The sequence below is a fragment of the Ptychodera flava genome, chromosome 9 (genome assembly GCF_041260155.1).
Source record: "Ptychodera flava strain L36383 chromosome 9, AS_Pfla_20210202, whole genome shotgun sequence".
NCBI lineage: Eukaryota > Metazoa > Hemichordata > Enteropneusta > Ptychoderidae > Ptychodera > Ptychodera flava.
The window spans coordinates 23,782,471-23,797,546 of NC_091936.1; the positions used below are offsets into that span (position 1 = coordinate 23,782,471).

The 15,076-nt window shown below is 35.5% G+C and overlaps 1 protein-coding gene across 1 annotated transcript in view; it reads left to right on the top strand.

Annotated features, from left to right (window-relative positions):
- Nucleotides 1–14,031, top strand: part of LOC139140426 (general transcription and DNA repair factor IIH helicase/translocase subunit XPB-like) — a 20,077-nt gene extending 6,046 nt beyond the window's left edge. The window contains exons 6-19 of the mRNA XM_070709701.1: nucleotides 4,390–4,464; nucleotides 5,217–5,345; nucleotides 5,772–5,989; nucleotides 6,312–6,383; nucleotides 7,199–7,305; nucleotides 7,778–7,954; nucleotides 8,383–8,502; nucleotides 9,063–9,331; nucleotides 10,385–10,521; nucleotides 11,147–11,243; nucleotides 11,712–11,829; nucleotides 12,213–12,361; nucleotides 12,801–12,923; nucleotides 13,453–14,031. Of these exons, the coding sequence (XP_070565802.1) occupies nucleotides 4,390–4,464; nucleotides 5,217–5,345; nucleotides 5,772–5,989; nucleotides 6,312–6,383; nucleotides 7,199–7,305; nucleotides 7,778–7,954; nucleotides 8,383–8,502; nucleotides 9,063–9,331; nucleotides 10,385–10,521; nucleotides 11,147–11,243; nucleotides 11,712–11,829; nucleotides 12,213–12,361; nucleotides 12,801–12,923; nucleotides 13,453–13,578 (1,917 nt within the window). The 3' untranslated portion in view covers nucleotides 13,579–14,031. The remainder of the gene's footprint in view (nucleotides 1–4,389; nucleotides 4,465–5,216; nucleotides 5,346–5,771; nucleotides 5,990–6,311; nucleotides 6,384–7,198; nucleotides 7,306–7,777; nucleotides 7,955–8,382; nucleotides 8,503–9,062; nucleotides 9,332–10,384; nucleotides 10,522–11,146; nucleotides 11,244–11,711; nucleotides 11,830–12,212; nucleotides 12,362–12,800; nucleotides 12,924–13,452) is intronic.
- Nucleotides 14,032–15,076: the final 1,045 nt, after the last annotated feature.

Here is a 15,076-nt window from a genome sequence, read left to right on the forward strand (position 1 = left end):
ATCACAAATAGAAACAATTCCCCCAATAAAATAAAATTATGCAAATTTCACCAGAATTTGATCAAATCTTACTGACGTCACCCGTAAAAACCTCTACACTAAGTTTCAACTCAATCGGACGTGTGGTTTCAGAGTTAAAAAAAAAATTTGATCAAAAATGAAAAAAAATAGCCAAAAAATGCAAATATGCAAATTTCACCACGATTTGCCCAGATTTGAGAAAGGTCACTCCTATGCACTTCCATACCAAGTTTCAAATCAATCAGACTTGTGGTTTCAGAGAAGAAGATTTTTTGACCAAAAATGGGAGAAAATTACAAAAAAATTCATGAAAAATAGCAAGTCCAAGATACTGACCCAAGATGTGCACAATCATTTCAGGTCAGCCCAAAGTACTTACATGCTAATTTTCATCTAATCTGCTCAGTGGCTATTGAGATTTTCAATAAAATGTAAACTAGTAAACATATATACATACGGCTATAAGAGCTAACAAGCGACCCAATGGTCGACAGAGCTCTGCTGTGTTATGTAGAGAGCAACTTTTTGTGACATATGTATTGATGAAAAAGGTTGAGATCTTTGATAGCTCATTTCAGGATGGCCTGACCTAAAATGGCAAAATTAGCTGCAAAAATACAAAATTGATGATTTCATCATAATTATGTATAAAAATGTATACCAAATATCAAAGCTATCACGTGAGTAACTTTTGAGAAACAAATATTTTGACCAAACACGGCAAAAACTGACCCAAAAATACAAAAATTGAAGATTTCATCAAATTTCACTATATCACACTAAGAGAACCCCCAGGAACCTGTATACCAAATATCAAAGGCATCAGACAAGTAGTTTTTGAGAAACACATTTTTTGACCAAAAATGGCAAAAATTGCACCAAAAATACAAAATTGCAGATTTCATCATATATTCTGTATATCATATTTAGTTTATCTGTAGGAACCTGTATACCAAATATCAAAGCTGTCAGACGAGCGGTTTTGATGAAATAAATTTTTGACCAAAAATGACAAAAAAATTCCTTAAAAATACAGATTTGCTTATTTCACCTCAATTTGAACAAATCCAAGTTGGGCTATCCCTAGGGACCTGTATACCAAATATCAAAGCTGTCAGACAAGCGGTTTTGATGAAATAAATTTTTGACCAAAAATGACGAAAAAATTCCTTAAAAATACAGATTTGCTTATTTCATCACAATTTGAACAAATCCAAGTTGGGTTATCCCTAGGGACCTGTATACCAAATATCAAAGCTGTCAGACAAGCGGTTTTGATGAAATAAATTTTTGACCAAAAATGACAAAAAAATTCCTTAAAAATACAGATTTGCATATTTCATCACAATTTGAACAAATCCAAGTTGGGTTATCCCTAGGGACCTGTATACCAAATATCAAAGCTGTCTGACCAGCGGTTATGAAGAAGAAGATTTTTTACCAAAAACGCCTTTTTTGGCACTAATTTGCATATTTTTGGCAATGACAACTTCATTTGAACAAAATCTCATCTACAGCCCATCATCCATGTACACACCAAATATCAAGATGAAATATGCAGCGGTTTTGGAGTTTTTGATGTTGACGGACAGACATACAGACATACAGACATACAGACGTACAGACATACAGACATACAGACATACATACATACAGACATTTCCCTAGCCTATAAGAATAGCTTCCATTGCCATATATACATATGGCTATGGGAGCTAATAAACCACTATGATATATCACGTGTCCAGTAAAATACTGCTTTTAAAAGATATGAAACTTGATTTTTTGAACACATTTTTAGCTCCCATTTGCCATACATATATGGCAATTGGGAGGTTATATGGTTGAAAAAAGTCTGTATGTGAGATGTCTGTCTGTATGTATGTATGTATGTATGTATGTATGTATGGATGTCTGTCCGTCCAACGCAAAAACTCCGAAACTGCTGCACGTGTAAAGCTGATTTTTGGTGTAGTGATGCCATATGTGGTCTAGATGTGCCGTTGTTAAAATGAACTTGTTAGTTTTATGGATATGCAAATGAGGTAGAAAAAAGGGCGAAAATGGTCAAAAATCAATAACTCAGGAACTACTCTTCTGATCGTTGTCATATTTGGTTTTTAGGTACCTTGGGCCCCACTCATTCAAACATATAGATTTGGTGTCGATATTGGCTGCTTTCTATTTTTAATGAATTTTTTCTCTATTTTTTGCCATATCAGTAAAAAATTGTTTCCTCTGAAACCAATGGTCTGTTCACTTTAAAATTTGGTTTGCAGCTTTCTTGTGATGACCCAAAATAAGATTCATCGAAATTATGGCAAAATTTGCATATTTGTATTTTTGGGCAATTTTTGCCATTTTTGGTCCAAATTGAAACTGTGTATGCCATTACTTTCTAATTGGGTGTGCAGGTTCCTAGGAGTGACCTGAAGATGACTCGGTGAACTAAAGGCCAAATTTGCAAATTTGTGGTACTTTTTGCCATGCTTTCAAATTTGGTACACAGGTGAAATGTAGGTCATTCATTTAAAGTCAAGTACTGCCTGTGTGAATGAGCAGATTATGATTGTGCTGTTACAAGGCTGAGGTGTTATTTATAGGAATGATGCAATGTTAGACGGTAATTGATACTCAACTGAATTTGACTTACATTGTATGTAACTCTTGTACTGTATAAACCCTATCAATTCACCCAGAAAAAAATAATTAATATAATCTTAAATAATTGAATTAATTAGGAAATCAACAAAGCCAAAATAATTTTAGTGTAGAATTATTAGAAAGTTCAACATTTTTGACAGTTTATAGTGAAATGTTTACCATTTTGGATGATTAAAACATGTAAAGGCAACTTTCCTGAATCCAGACTTTGACATATTCTGTACCGTCATGTATTGTTCTCTGTATGTTATCTAAAAGAAATTGCTCATAATAGTTTGTCATGATAGGTTGGCCAAATAAAGAGAGATAGAGACAGCTCCTATTTCCAGTTGTGATCAACTTGATAAGGATTAAATAAAATTACATTTTGAGGTAAAAAATAGAGTGGTCAATTAAAAGAGTGGTCAAAGTGATAGGGTTTTTATGGTAAAGCTGGGCTATAATATTACTCATGTTCTATTTAGAGCAATTATGCAATCTGTGTAAACAGTGCAATGAAAGAGTTACATGATTCCTTATAATGTTTTTGATGACCTTGAACTTCTTAAGTTGAAAACATTTGTCTCTTCAGTGTGCTTTCTCTGAGTACGTACAGTCTCAACTTATTCAACAGAACTTACTTGCAATGTTAATTTGAGAGTTAAAATGTGCTTGGTTAATAGGATGAAAATACTGATAAAGTTAACAAGCTGAAATTCTTTATAACCTGACAGATATTCTGGGTTTTTTTGACATATATTGACAAGCAAGGCATGTTTACTTTAATTAGAATGTAATTAACTCTTGTGTATATTATTATAAGCAGTAGTACCAGGTATCAAGTTGAACAAGCTGATATTGATAGGTTGGGCGGCTGTTGAAGGTTAAAAGCTGTAAAAATAAATGTATGTATGTATGCATGTCTATCTGTTGTCTGTCTGTCTGTATGTATGTATGTATGTATGCATGCATGCATGCATGCATGTATGCATGTATGTAATATGTATGTCCATACACATTAAAAACTCCTAAACCGCAGCACCTAGGCTCTTTATAGTGATTTTAGTTACATTTCTTCAAATTGTGGTGAAATGTTGAAAGTTGTATTTTTAGGGCGATTTTCCCATTTTTGGTCAAAAAATCTTATTTTCTGAAAGTGCTCATCCCATTGCCTTGAAAACTTGTATGTATTATCCAGGGTTTGCCTTTGTCAGATTCGTTCAAATTGTGGTGAGATTTTCATATTTGTATTGTTGGGGCAATTTTTCCCATTTTTTGTCAAAAAAATCATTTTCTCCCAAAGTATTTGTTGGATTGCTTTAAAACATGGTAGTCTTGATCCTAGGGTTGTTTTCTGTCAGATATGTAAAAGTCATTATGACATGGAGCATTTCATATTGCTGGGGTATAAGATTAATTTGGACTTACAATGGAATTTCCTTAGTAATCAACCTGTAGGAATGCAATGTCATGTGTGTACTGGTACTTAGTATTTCTGTAAAATGGGAGCACAGTGTCATTGACACTATTTTTGACTAAATGTTTGCGTGTTTGTATTTTTCCAATTGTTTGCCTTTCACTTTTGAGCTGTTAATGATGATCTTCTGAAAGAGAATGACCATCATTGTGAAATTTGCTGAGTAATAGCTGTGACATTCTTCATTATCTGTGACCGTAAAACAGAGCTCTTGATTTGTTTTATAAAATAATGCAATTTCACTTCAGCTATGCACTCTCAGCTATGGAAAATTGAAGTTGGTACTGAAACACAACAGATACTTTGTAGAGAGCAGACATGCGGTAAGTCTTTGCCTTTCTCATCTCTCATTCCTAATATTCCTGTCACCTTTCTCTCAGTATGTACTGGTAAAAGCAAAGAGTAGAACAAGTAGAAAATGTATCACACATATTTTAATTTTCATCTTTTGTCAGATCACAACAGGTCATAACATAACTTTCATCAATGTAAATTCAAAAACATGAATTCAGCAAAAATATTTGAATTGCATTTGAAACTTCCATTTCTGTGTTTCTGTAACTTCAGTGACATATGTGAGGTTCATACTACAAGCATTGTATTTGACAGTAGAAATCTAAGGATGTACAGATACAAAAAAGTGACCTTACTACAACCAGCTATTTTAGAAATATGTGATGGGGAAATTTCTGCTTAGGAGGTCAAAGTCATGACCATTATTACAGTGTACTTGCGATTGTGCCTTTGACTAAGTTTTTGATATAAATCCTTATGACAGAGTTACAGTGGTACTTAACCCTGCAAAAATGCCTGAAATTATGGAATACTTAATATGACTGTGAATTTCAGTGTGCAAAATTGTGATTTGGAAAGTTGTATATAAGGCAGTCCAAATCTTTGTTCTATTCTTCAGTGAACCAGTCCAATGTATTATTTTCATCATTATTTTTGTCATGAAGCTTGGAAGTTTGATTTTATGATGCAATAACAGAATTCCACCACTTCTGTAATCAGTAAATATTCACCATTGTTATAATCTTTGTGGTTTATTTCCCCAATTCCTGTTCTCTGACAGGAAGTGATCCAGAAACTATTGAAAGACCCAGTAATTCAAGAATGCAGGTTACGACGAGACACTGATGATCCTGATCAGACTGAAGATAATTTGATTGTTTCAAAAGTGTCAAGCAAATCAGCTCTACAGGTCAGAAATAGTAATTTCATCCAAAGTTTTTATCGTCAACTTTACAACAGGAGAGGGAAGTAATGTTACATCTAACCAAGTAGGTCACGGCACTCAAACCAGAAAATTTTGGGATTTTGTTAATATAGATTTTTGTAATATTTTTGGGAGATTTAAAAGAGAAGTTTTGTTTTACCGTTATTGCGTTTCTTGTATTCTACAAAGAGACTCACACCATTTCACTGCAAAAGTTTCTATATCACAAATCACACCAGAGTCACATTCATTTGTGAAAACTTTAGTAACATCTCTGCCTGCACAACTTCTCACTGGCTTTATGTGAAGTGACAAATATACAAGTAGGTTCCTGCTTTGTGTGTTTGTGACAAGTGAAGTCATTCACGCCCTGCTTGAATTTAAAACTTGAATATTTGTGTTTCTGATCAGCTGAACAAGCCAAGTACTTCAAACAGCAATTCTAATGATGGCACAAGCAAAGGAGCTGAAAACTCACAGGAGAACGGTGCAGGTGACCAGGCTGCCATCCCAAAGGATATCTTTGATTTCTACGGCAAGATAGACGACGATGATGAAGAAGAAGTGGAAGATTTACAGACTGTTTCTTTTGAAGTCAATCAAGAACACATAGAAACAATACAGAAAAGGTAGAAATTTGTATTTAATATGAAAAACAAAAATTCAGGGATAAATATTAAGAACAAAAAACCTTTGCTGTGCTGTTATAAATTTATATCAGAGGTTCACTTTGCAGAAATTGTGTCATCTAAATATAACTGGCTCATTGAGGTTTTGAAAAGCAATACCACCCATACTGAAGGGTATGCCGCAAGATTTTGACCAGTTCACAACATGTATGCACAAGACAATAGCGATGCATATATGGAGTAAGCTTGTCAAAACCGAGTGGTGTACCCATTGCTGAGGTGGTTCATTTATTCTAATTGAGATTATTTCTGTGTATTTCAGATGCATAGAATTGGAGTATCCATTGTTGGCAGAGTATGATTTCAGAAATGACAATGTTAACCCAGATATCAGGTGAGTTGAATGACACCATCAGTGCAGATACTAGGTCAGTTGACAGTCACTGCCAATCCAGATATCAGGTGAGTTGAATGACACCATCAGTGCAGATATTATGTCAGTTGACAGTAACTACCAATCCAGATATCAGGTGAGTTGAATGACACCATCAGTGCAGATATTATGTCAGTTGACAGTAACTACCAATCCAGATATCAGGTGAGTTGAATGACACCATCAGTGCAGATATTATGTCAGTTGACAGTAACTACCAATCCAGATATCAGGTGAGTTGAATGACACCATCAGTGCAGGATATTAGGTCAGTTGACAGTAACTACCAATCTAGATATCAGGTGAGTTGAATGACACCATCAGTGCGGATATTATGTCAGTTGACAGTAACTACCAATCCAGATATCAGGTGAGTTGAATGACACCATCAGTGCAGATATTATGTCAGTTGACAGTAACTACCAATCCAGATATCAGGTGAGTTGAATGACACCATCAGTGCGGATACTAGGTCAGTTGACAGTCACTGCCAACCCAGGTATCAGCTGTTGAATGTGAAGATCAACCTTTAATCTCGTGTCAAGTTCAATGATACCACTGAACCAGATATCAGATGCATTGTAGGATATCACCAATCTAGATGCTAGGTTGACTGACAGTTAATGCCAACCCAGGCGGTTACCTGTCACTGGCAACCAAATTTCCAAACCAATTTCAAGAGCTTAAAGTTATCTGTGAGTTATCAAATAGACAACAAGCATTTTGTAAATATTCTTGCTGACTTGTCTTTCACATTACATCAATTTATTTCCCAGTATTGACTTGAAACCCATGGCAGTACTCAGACCATACCAGGAGAAAAGTCTGCGTAAAATGTTTGGTAACGGCAGAGCAAGGTCAGGGGTCATTGTCCTACCATGTGGTGAGTTCACAGTGTGTGACACTTTGCTTATTGAAATACTGATGTGCAACAAGTGACGGTACGGGTATATTGTAGAACAGTCCATGAATTTGTCGAACTTGCAATGAAAATAAAACCATTTTGTGCTCACATAAGATTTCAGTGACGTTTCTGGGAAATCATCAAGGTATGTTTAAAAACAAATTAGGGTCCTTTGCCAGATATATTAACAATCAATAAGAAATTTCTCCTTACCACATGAACATAAAGTTTATTGAATATAAGTTTCACAGAAAACTCATCCATGACTGCTGTTTCAACATGGGAATATGTTGCCCATAACCAGTCCACCAGAGTTACACTCTACTTCTTGTTTTGAAATCTGCACCAAAGCTGACATCAAAACACAATTAATAACCTGTAATTAGACTCTCCTGGAGATATTTGAGGGCAAGTATGGCTCACAAAACACACCCTACTTTTCACTGTACAGGTGCTGGCAAGACACTGGTAGGGGTGACTGCAGCATGTACTGTGAGAAAACGTTGTATGGTTCTGTGTACATCTGGTGTATCAGTTGAACAGTGGAAATCACAGTTCAAACTCTGGTCCACGGTTGATGATAGTATGATATGCAGATTTACATCAGATGCCAAAGATAAACCAATGGGTAAGGTGCTATTGCTATTTGGCTCCCTGCTATGAATTTTTTTGATGAATGATCAGATAATTTAGTTTTGTTCGTAATCTGAAAGCATCAAAAATCAAAAAACAAATTTTAAGGTAACATCACACTTCTTATAACATGGATTTTAACTGTAAGTCAACTTTTAATCAGTGTTGGCTATGTCTTGTATTTGTTAATTTCTGTTGAGAAATAAAGTCATTGAAGATCCACCAGAATGGTTTCTGCACAAACTATATACTGAATGTAAAGTGACTTGACAATGTAACATGATCATTATTATTTATAACTCTAAACTTGTATTTTATACAACAATCTACAGTCATCATAAAGCCAGTTTGTACCACAAATTTTCTGTCCAGTGATGTTGCCCATCACGCAACATATCTTATTCATCTCATGCTGCATTTCAGGATGCAGTGTTGTTATCAGCACATATTCCATGATGGGTCACTCCACCAAGAGATCTTGGGAAGCTGAGAAAATGATGGAATGGATACATGCCCAGGAATGGGGGCTCATGCTTCTTGACGGTACGTCAGCTAATTCCTCCATATCACAGATCTAAGCATTGTCTCAATTTACTCAGTTTTGATGTGTCTATTGTCTGCTTTTGTATCTAATGTCACTTCAAAAAGTGATATAGACTTGGTTGAGTATTGTGTGAGTACACAAATAATAATGATTCATGATCAATGGAAAATATTCATAGCCTATCATTAGCATTTCCCATTTAATTGTAGAAAAATAGCAACTAAATTTTGATGAATAAAGGGGGTTATTGAAAGATCCCCTTCAACATGATGGTCATCTACAAGTAAGATATCATCAGCAGCAAATCCCCACCATCATGGATAAAATTTTAGATTTGCATTCTTAGACACCAGATATCTTATGAAAAAGTCATTGAAAAAACCATGGTCTGTTCACGATCAAAAGTTTAAGAAACCCACTTGTGATATCTGATACCAAATCCCTTGACTTATAATGTTGTTTCAGTATGATTAAAATGATGCAAAGTTTCTCTTGTAATCGTGTTAAATATTCTTACACTGGCAAACAATAGTATTTTATGAATTAATTTTAATTCCAGAGGTACACACCATACCAGCCAAGCAGTTCAGAAGAGTACTAACATCAGTACAGGCACATTGCAAACTGGGTCTGACAGCAACCCTGGTCAGAGAAGATGACAAGATTGCTGATCTGAACTTTTTGATCGGCCCCAAACTGTATGAAGCCAACTGGATGGAACTCCAAGACTCAGGATTCATTGCCAAAGTACAGTGTGCAGAAGTCTGGTGCCCTATGACCCCTGAGTTCTACAGAGAGTATCTTGCAATCAAGACAAAAAAGAGAAATGTGAGTTAAAAGGTCATGTGAGGTCACCAGTTTGAACTCCATCAATCAGAACCCTGTATAAATGAGCATCTTGCCAAAAGGACATTTCCTATGCCATACAGGATGAGCGTTCTCCCTTCATCAGCGTTCAAGTAGGCACATTAAGGTAGTTCGCGCCTCTAAAGTAAAAGACTTAAACTTTTGCTCAAACTTTCCTTAAGGAATCTTTCAACCATTTACTTTCAAAATCAAGAATAGAAATCAGGGGTCACCGTGCAAATTTTGGCACTAGAGAAACAAATAACTCAAGATTTTCAGATATTTGAAATTCAAAATGGCCGCCATCCCTTTGTTAACTCTATGGAGAAAAAAAATTTTCGAATTTTCGAAAAACTAAGCCGGTGAAAAGTTTTCTTACTCCAAGAGCTTTAAAATGAACCGCTACAAGTGGTATATCAGAAAAAAATTGAAAAAGTTTGGGAGTCCGAATATCTGTCCCCGAGGTGCATTCTACCTTAAACAATGGTAGCATGTTGTACATTGAATACACGTTGAAACTTTATTTTCAAATATACTATTTTTCACCTGTGCCCTTGAATTTTTTGGGAGTATACCAAAACTACTAAGAGGTTGTTGACAACCTTGATGCTCATACATGGACCACCGATCTTAGGTGATATTTTTTTGCCATGGGGATTTTTTTGATGGGCAAATTCTTCTATGAAAAAATATATATCTTGCCCAGTATATGAAATTTGAAATTTATCCTGCAAATAACTAACTACAGCAAGAGTGCTTGAATCAAAACTCAGACAGCATTCACGGGATGTACCGAAAGTCCATCATGTACATTCAGAATTTTGTTTTCCATAGCAACTGCTTTCCATGGATGTTTCTTGCTAAACATCTTCTTTGCAATCATTACCAACATCTGGTATATTTTCATTTTACAAGGCCACTGATATTCACATGTCTATGACCCATGTACTAGTTCTGTTATCATCAATAACTGACACTTTGAATTCGTTCGATATTTCACACAATGATTGACCGTCTCTCTTATCTGATTTGCAGTTACTCTATGTAATGAACCCAAACAAGTTCAGAGCCTGCCAGTTTTTGGTGAAGTACCATGAGCAGAGAAACGACAAGGTCATTGTGTTCTCAGATAACGTGTTTGCATTGAAACACTATGCTGTAGCCATGGGCAAGTAAGTAGACAGATCTCAAAGAACTATTGATCCCTGCTTCTCAAAGAGAGCATATCTAAATCCACAACTCCCTTGTAGTCTTTGCTGTGCCATGACTTGTGTGAAGTCATTTTGTAAGACAAGGAGAATGTAGGATTTATCATTTAGCTTAATGGAAATTAACAAGGGGTACCCAGTAACATTTTTCAGTAGATAAAACCCAAGGTTACACAGTGTGTATGCTTGTTTAAACCAGGCAGTGAACTCTATCCACCATCTATTGATTACAATGCCAGTTGGATGTGCCAACCATTGATTGGATGTATTATAATGGTAAAATGAAATGTTTCTGAAACAGTTTTGTGTAAGAAAGCGAAAGTCAAGAGACCCTGTGTAGTTAGAGTAACCAAATAATGATGCAAGTTATTTTCAATGAAGACTTTAATTTGATATCATCTACAGCAATGTTGATGGTGTTTTACACCCTGAGTAAATCACTTCTGTATGTTGTAATTTCCACCAGTCACCATCAAAACTTGCTTAAGTCACAGTTTTCTTTCTCTATTGTGACAAGACCCAAGTATTAGGAAATAAGTATCCTATTGTAAGACTTTTAGAATTTTCCTTATGTTTTTTTGTTTTCCAGACCTTACATCTATGGACCCACCACACAAGGGGAAAGAATGCAAATTTTACAGAATTTTAAGCACAATCCAGTTGTTAATACAATATTTATATCCAAGGTAAAGATCAACAAAAGCTTTGTAGTGCAAATGTTCAAGTTATTTCCTTTTGCACTTTGAGCACAAATTGGTTATACATGTTTTCATTCACATCTGTCAGGTGTAAATTTACACCCATGATTCTGAATTCTATGTCTCAGAACTTTTGCCACCACAAATTCTTTCATGACATTCATGTTTGTAGTTTTTACCCATTACGTCATGCTGCTCTTGTCACAGTTTTACCAAAACAGATAGTTACTCAATAATTTGCACAGCAGTCTCTTCTAAAATTGACTCAAACGCTATCGATTAAAGAAATGGGAAAATTTTAAATTTTCCAATTTCTTCTTGAAAGCAGATTCTTCAGGATTGAATGAATTTCTCATTTACAACCTATTTGCTCAAAGATCTTCGTAAACTCTACTGGTAGGTTGAATTTCCCTTGTATGTATTGTTGTTAAACTTGTTATCTTTAATAACATTTAGGTAGGAGACACATCGTTTGATTTACCAGAAGCCAATGTACTGATACAAGTTTCATCTCATGGGGGTTCCCGACGACAAGAAGCACAGCGATTAGGAAGAATTCTCAGAGCTAAGAAAGGTACAAAATACTGTTTGTCCATGGCTTTCATTTGTTGTTTGGTGTCCTTTAACCATGGGAGACAACTGTGAAGCTGTAGCCGATGACTTGTATGTTTTGTCTTTGAATGAAAGAGGATCTTAAAATGTTATATCTGCTTGAAAGGAAGTATCAGATATCTTTCTGACAAACAATGAGATGTTACAATGCTGATGAGCTTCAGCTGTGCAACGCAAGATTTATATGCAAACATATTATGCTTTCAACTCAATTTCTGCTCAAAAAAAATTTGAACTCTTCCATAAAAACAACAGAACATAACCAAAGTTCATTGATGAAGGGGTTCAGTCACTGTGTGAAACAGCCACTTATTTAAATGTATGTGTATGGTATTTTCTGACAAGGCTCTGCTGCTGAGGAGTATAATGCATATTTCTATACCTTGGTGTCACAAGACACACATGAGATGTACTTCTCCATGAAGAGACAAAGATTTCTTGTCAACCAGGGATACGCTTTCAAAGTCATCACAAAGCTGGCTGGAATAGAGGAGGTTAGTTGTGTAGTATTTTCTGACTGACCTATCTTTTCAGATATGTCACTTATAACCTATTAGTTATATGTACCATACCATCCAGCTGTAATTCTTTAACTGGGTACTGTCTAGCTGTTAAGTAGCGTTGTAGTATCAGGGAAGTTTCAATCTCATAGCTTTTTACCAGTTATGCCCTATGCAAACACCTAAGGTATTTAGGGCCATAATTTCATGCAGTGAACATGAAAAGGATGAAATACATTCATTGAGATAAAAGTTTTAAAAGAAGTACTGGAGAAAAGAAGTTCATTAATTTAGTACAAAGATACTGCAAATAATTAGTTGGTTTATAACAGTATAACCAACAAAGATCTCTGAAACGCAAGGTTACATGAAATGGACAGTACAATATGCTGATGGATATGCCACTTTGTGTTCCTTTATTTTATTTCATCAGGAAAATCTCAAGTACTCAACCAAACAGGAGCAACAGAGGTTACTTCAGCAAGTGTTAGCAGCCAGTGATGCAGACGCAGATGAGGAAAGAGTGCCTGGAGAATTGGGAGCCAAAGGCAACCAGGTGTGTGTACCATACTGTGGCAGAATTAAACATAGTTTTTGACAATAGGTGCAATTTTTCTATTGCTTTATCATGGTTTCTGTTTTGTTTGTTTGCTTTTCTGTTTGTGCTCAACCACATGTGAAGAGATCCATTCAATTCATAGGAAAACAATCAGAGTTGTAGCACAGTGTATGGATATGTAATGCTAATAAAAAAATTGTAATGCTAATAAAATGCTATGAAAAATTTGCTTCAAAATCTTTGTATTAGAGCAATCATCACTTTCTGCACTTTAGCCAATTTAGTCTAAACTTTCAGTACAAGCTGAAATTACATATGATTTTTATACTTTTTAATAGAAAACATTTCTTTCGGATTAAGCCACCTCATGCTGTCATCATGGTACAAACAAATAATCCACCTCAATAATTTTGCATACTGTAATCATCTCGCAAAGAGAAATTTCTGAATTGATAATTCCTCATCTGACATATCTTTCAAACCTGCTATTAACCTCACTATATGTATGTGTTCCATATTCTTTTAGGTTGTGCGTCGTGTTGGCAGCATGAGTTCAATGTCAGGTGCAGATGACCATGTGTACATGGAGTACCAGTCAAAGTCAAAGACAAAGGCTAACATGCATCCCCTCTTCAAAAAGTTCCGCACTTGAAATTCTGTCAGTTTGACCTGTTTGACCTTCACTTCTACAGAAAATCTTGTACAAGCAATTGCACCTGTGTGACTTGTGCGAACTGTCTGTTGCATGACAGCAAGACTCAGCCAAATCACAAATAAACTATTATCAAACCAGTCCAGTATTTGAGCAATTGCTGATACACTGCCTTCATTTCAAGCTGGTGCCAAAACAGCATTAAGATAAACAAGAAAAATGCTATTCAAGTTTCTTTGCCAGGAAACAACAAAGCTAAGAGATAGATGGTCAAAAGTGATGATACAGATTTTATATCAAAACAGTCAATATCAAATAAATTCAGTGAGAACGCTTTCAAACAGTTTCTACTGAGTAATTAATTAAGTTTCCTAAAAGGTATGTTTAGATAAAGTCATTCTCTGAAGTGTACCCATTTATTTAACTTCTAATAAAAAACATTATAAGAATGAAGTTTTGATACATGATGTCTTTTTATGGGACAAGGTTGGCAGAAATTCATAGCCAATCAGTGATATGATTCCCAGAAGATACCGGTAAATATGGGTGTTGCGCAAGTTTGTGGATGTGTAGCCTTAACATGTGACAGCGCCCTCACACGATCAAATGTAGCTTGTCAGTAACCACAACTCTGCATAGATGCCTGGCACACAGTAACAGCTAAGGTGGATACATCTTGAAAGCTTGTGAGTAAATCAAGTTGTTCCCACTTTAGTTGATGAAAATTACTGTTTTGCCTGCAGAGATGATGGTCGATGATGGTAGCTACCCCACTTTTTGAATCAAAGATAGGCCTGGCCTGTTATGTTCATCATTGTAAGGGTAATGGACAGCGACCCCAACTTTCTTTATTCTCCTTTTTTCTCAAAGTTTCCTGAAGTGATCTGTGGAGAAATTTCAAAACTTTAATTTGCTACAGGTGAAGATGCCTCTGTACGACATGGTTGGTTATTTTTTGCCAGTGTCTTTATGAAAACAAAGACTACATTCCATGTTTACCTGTGACAATTATCAAATTTGACCAGGACCAGATTTTCAATCGCTTCCATCCATATGATTTTCTGCATTTGGAAGATCCTGACACCAGAGCATTCAGGCATGTTGTGTAATTTTGTCCAAAATTTTCCTAAATTTTACACCACCTTTATCATATACACACATTATAACAAAGTAATACACTGTTACAGTATCTGTGCATCGTTACAAGGACTTCAATACACAATCTTACTTTTAAACTGTCTATTAACACTAACAATTTAACTTTCTCCTATTAGCATTACATATCCATAGTTTTTGAGGACTTTGCAATGAAAGGCTGGATAAACTATGTCTACCTCCAATCGTTTGCAGTGGCAATATTTTGTCACCACATGAGTTGAATGGGACTGCTCTAAAGTATATACTGCCATTACTTACTGTGCAGATGCAAAAACAGAATGTTCATATACTTGGGCTGTATTTGTTAGGACAGAGTAGGAAGGCAGCAGAGTGGGACAGG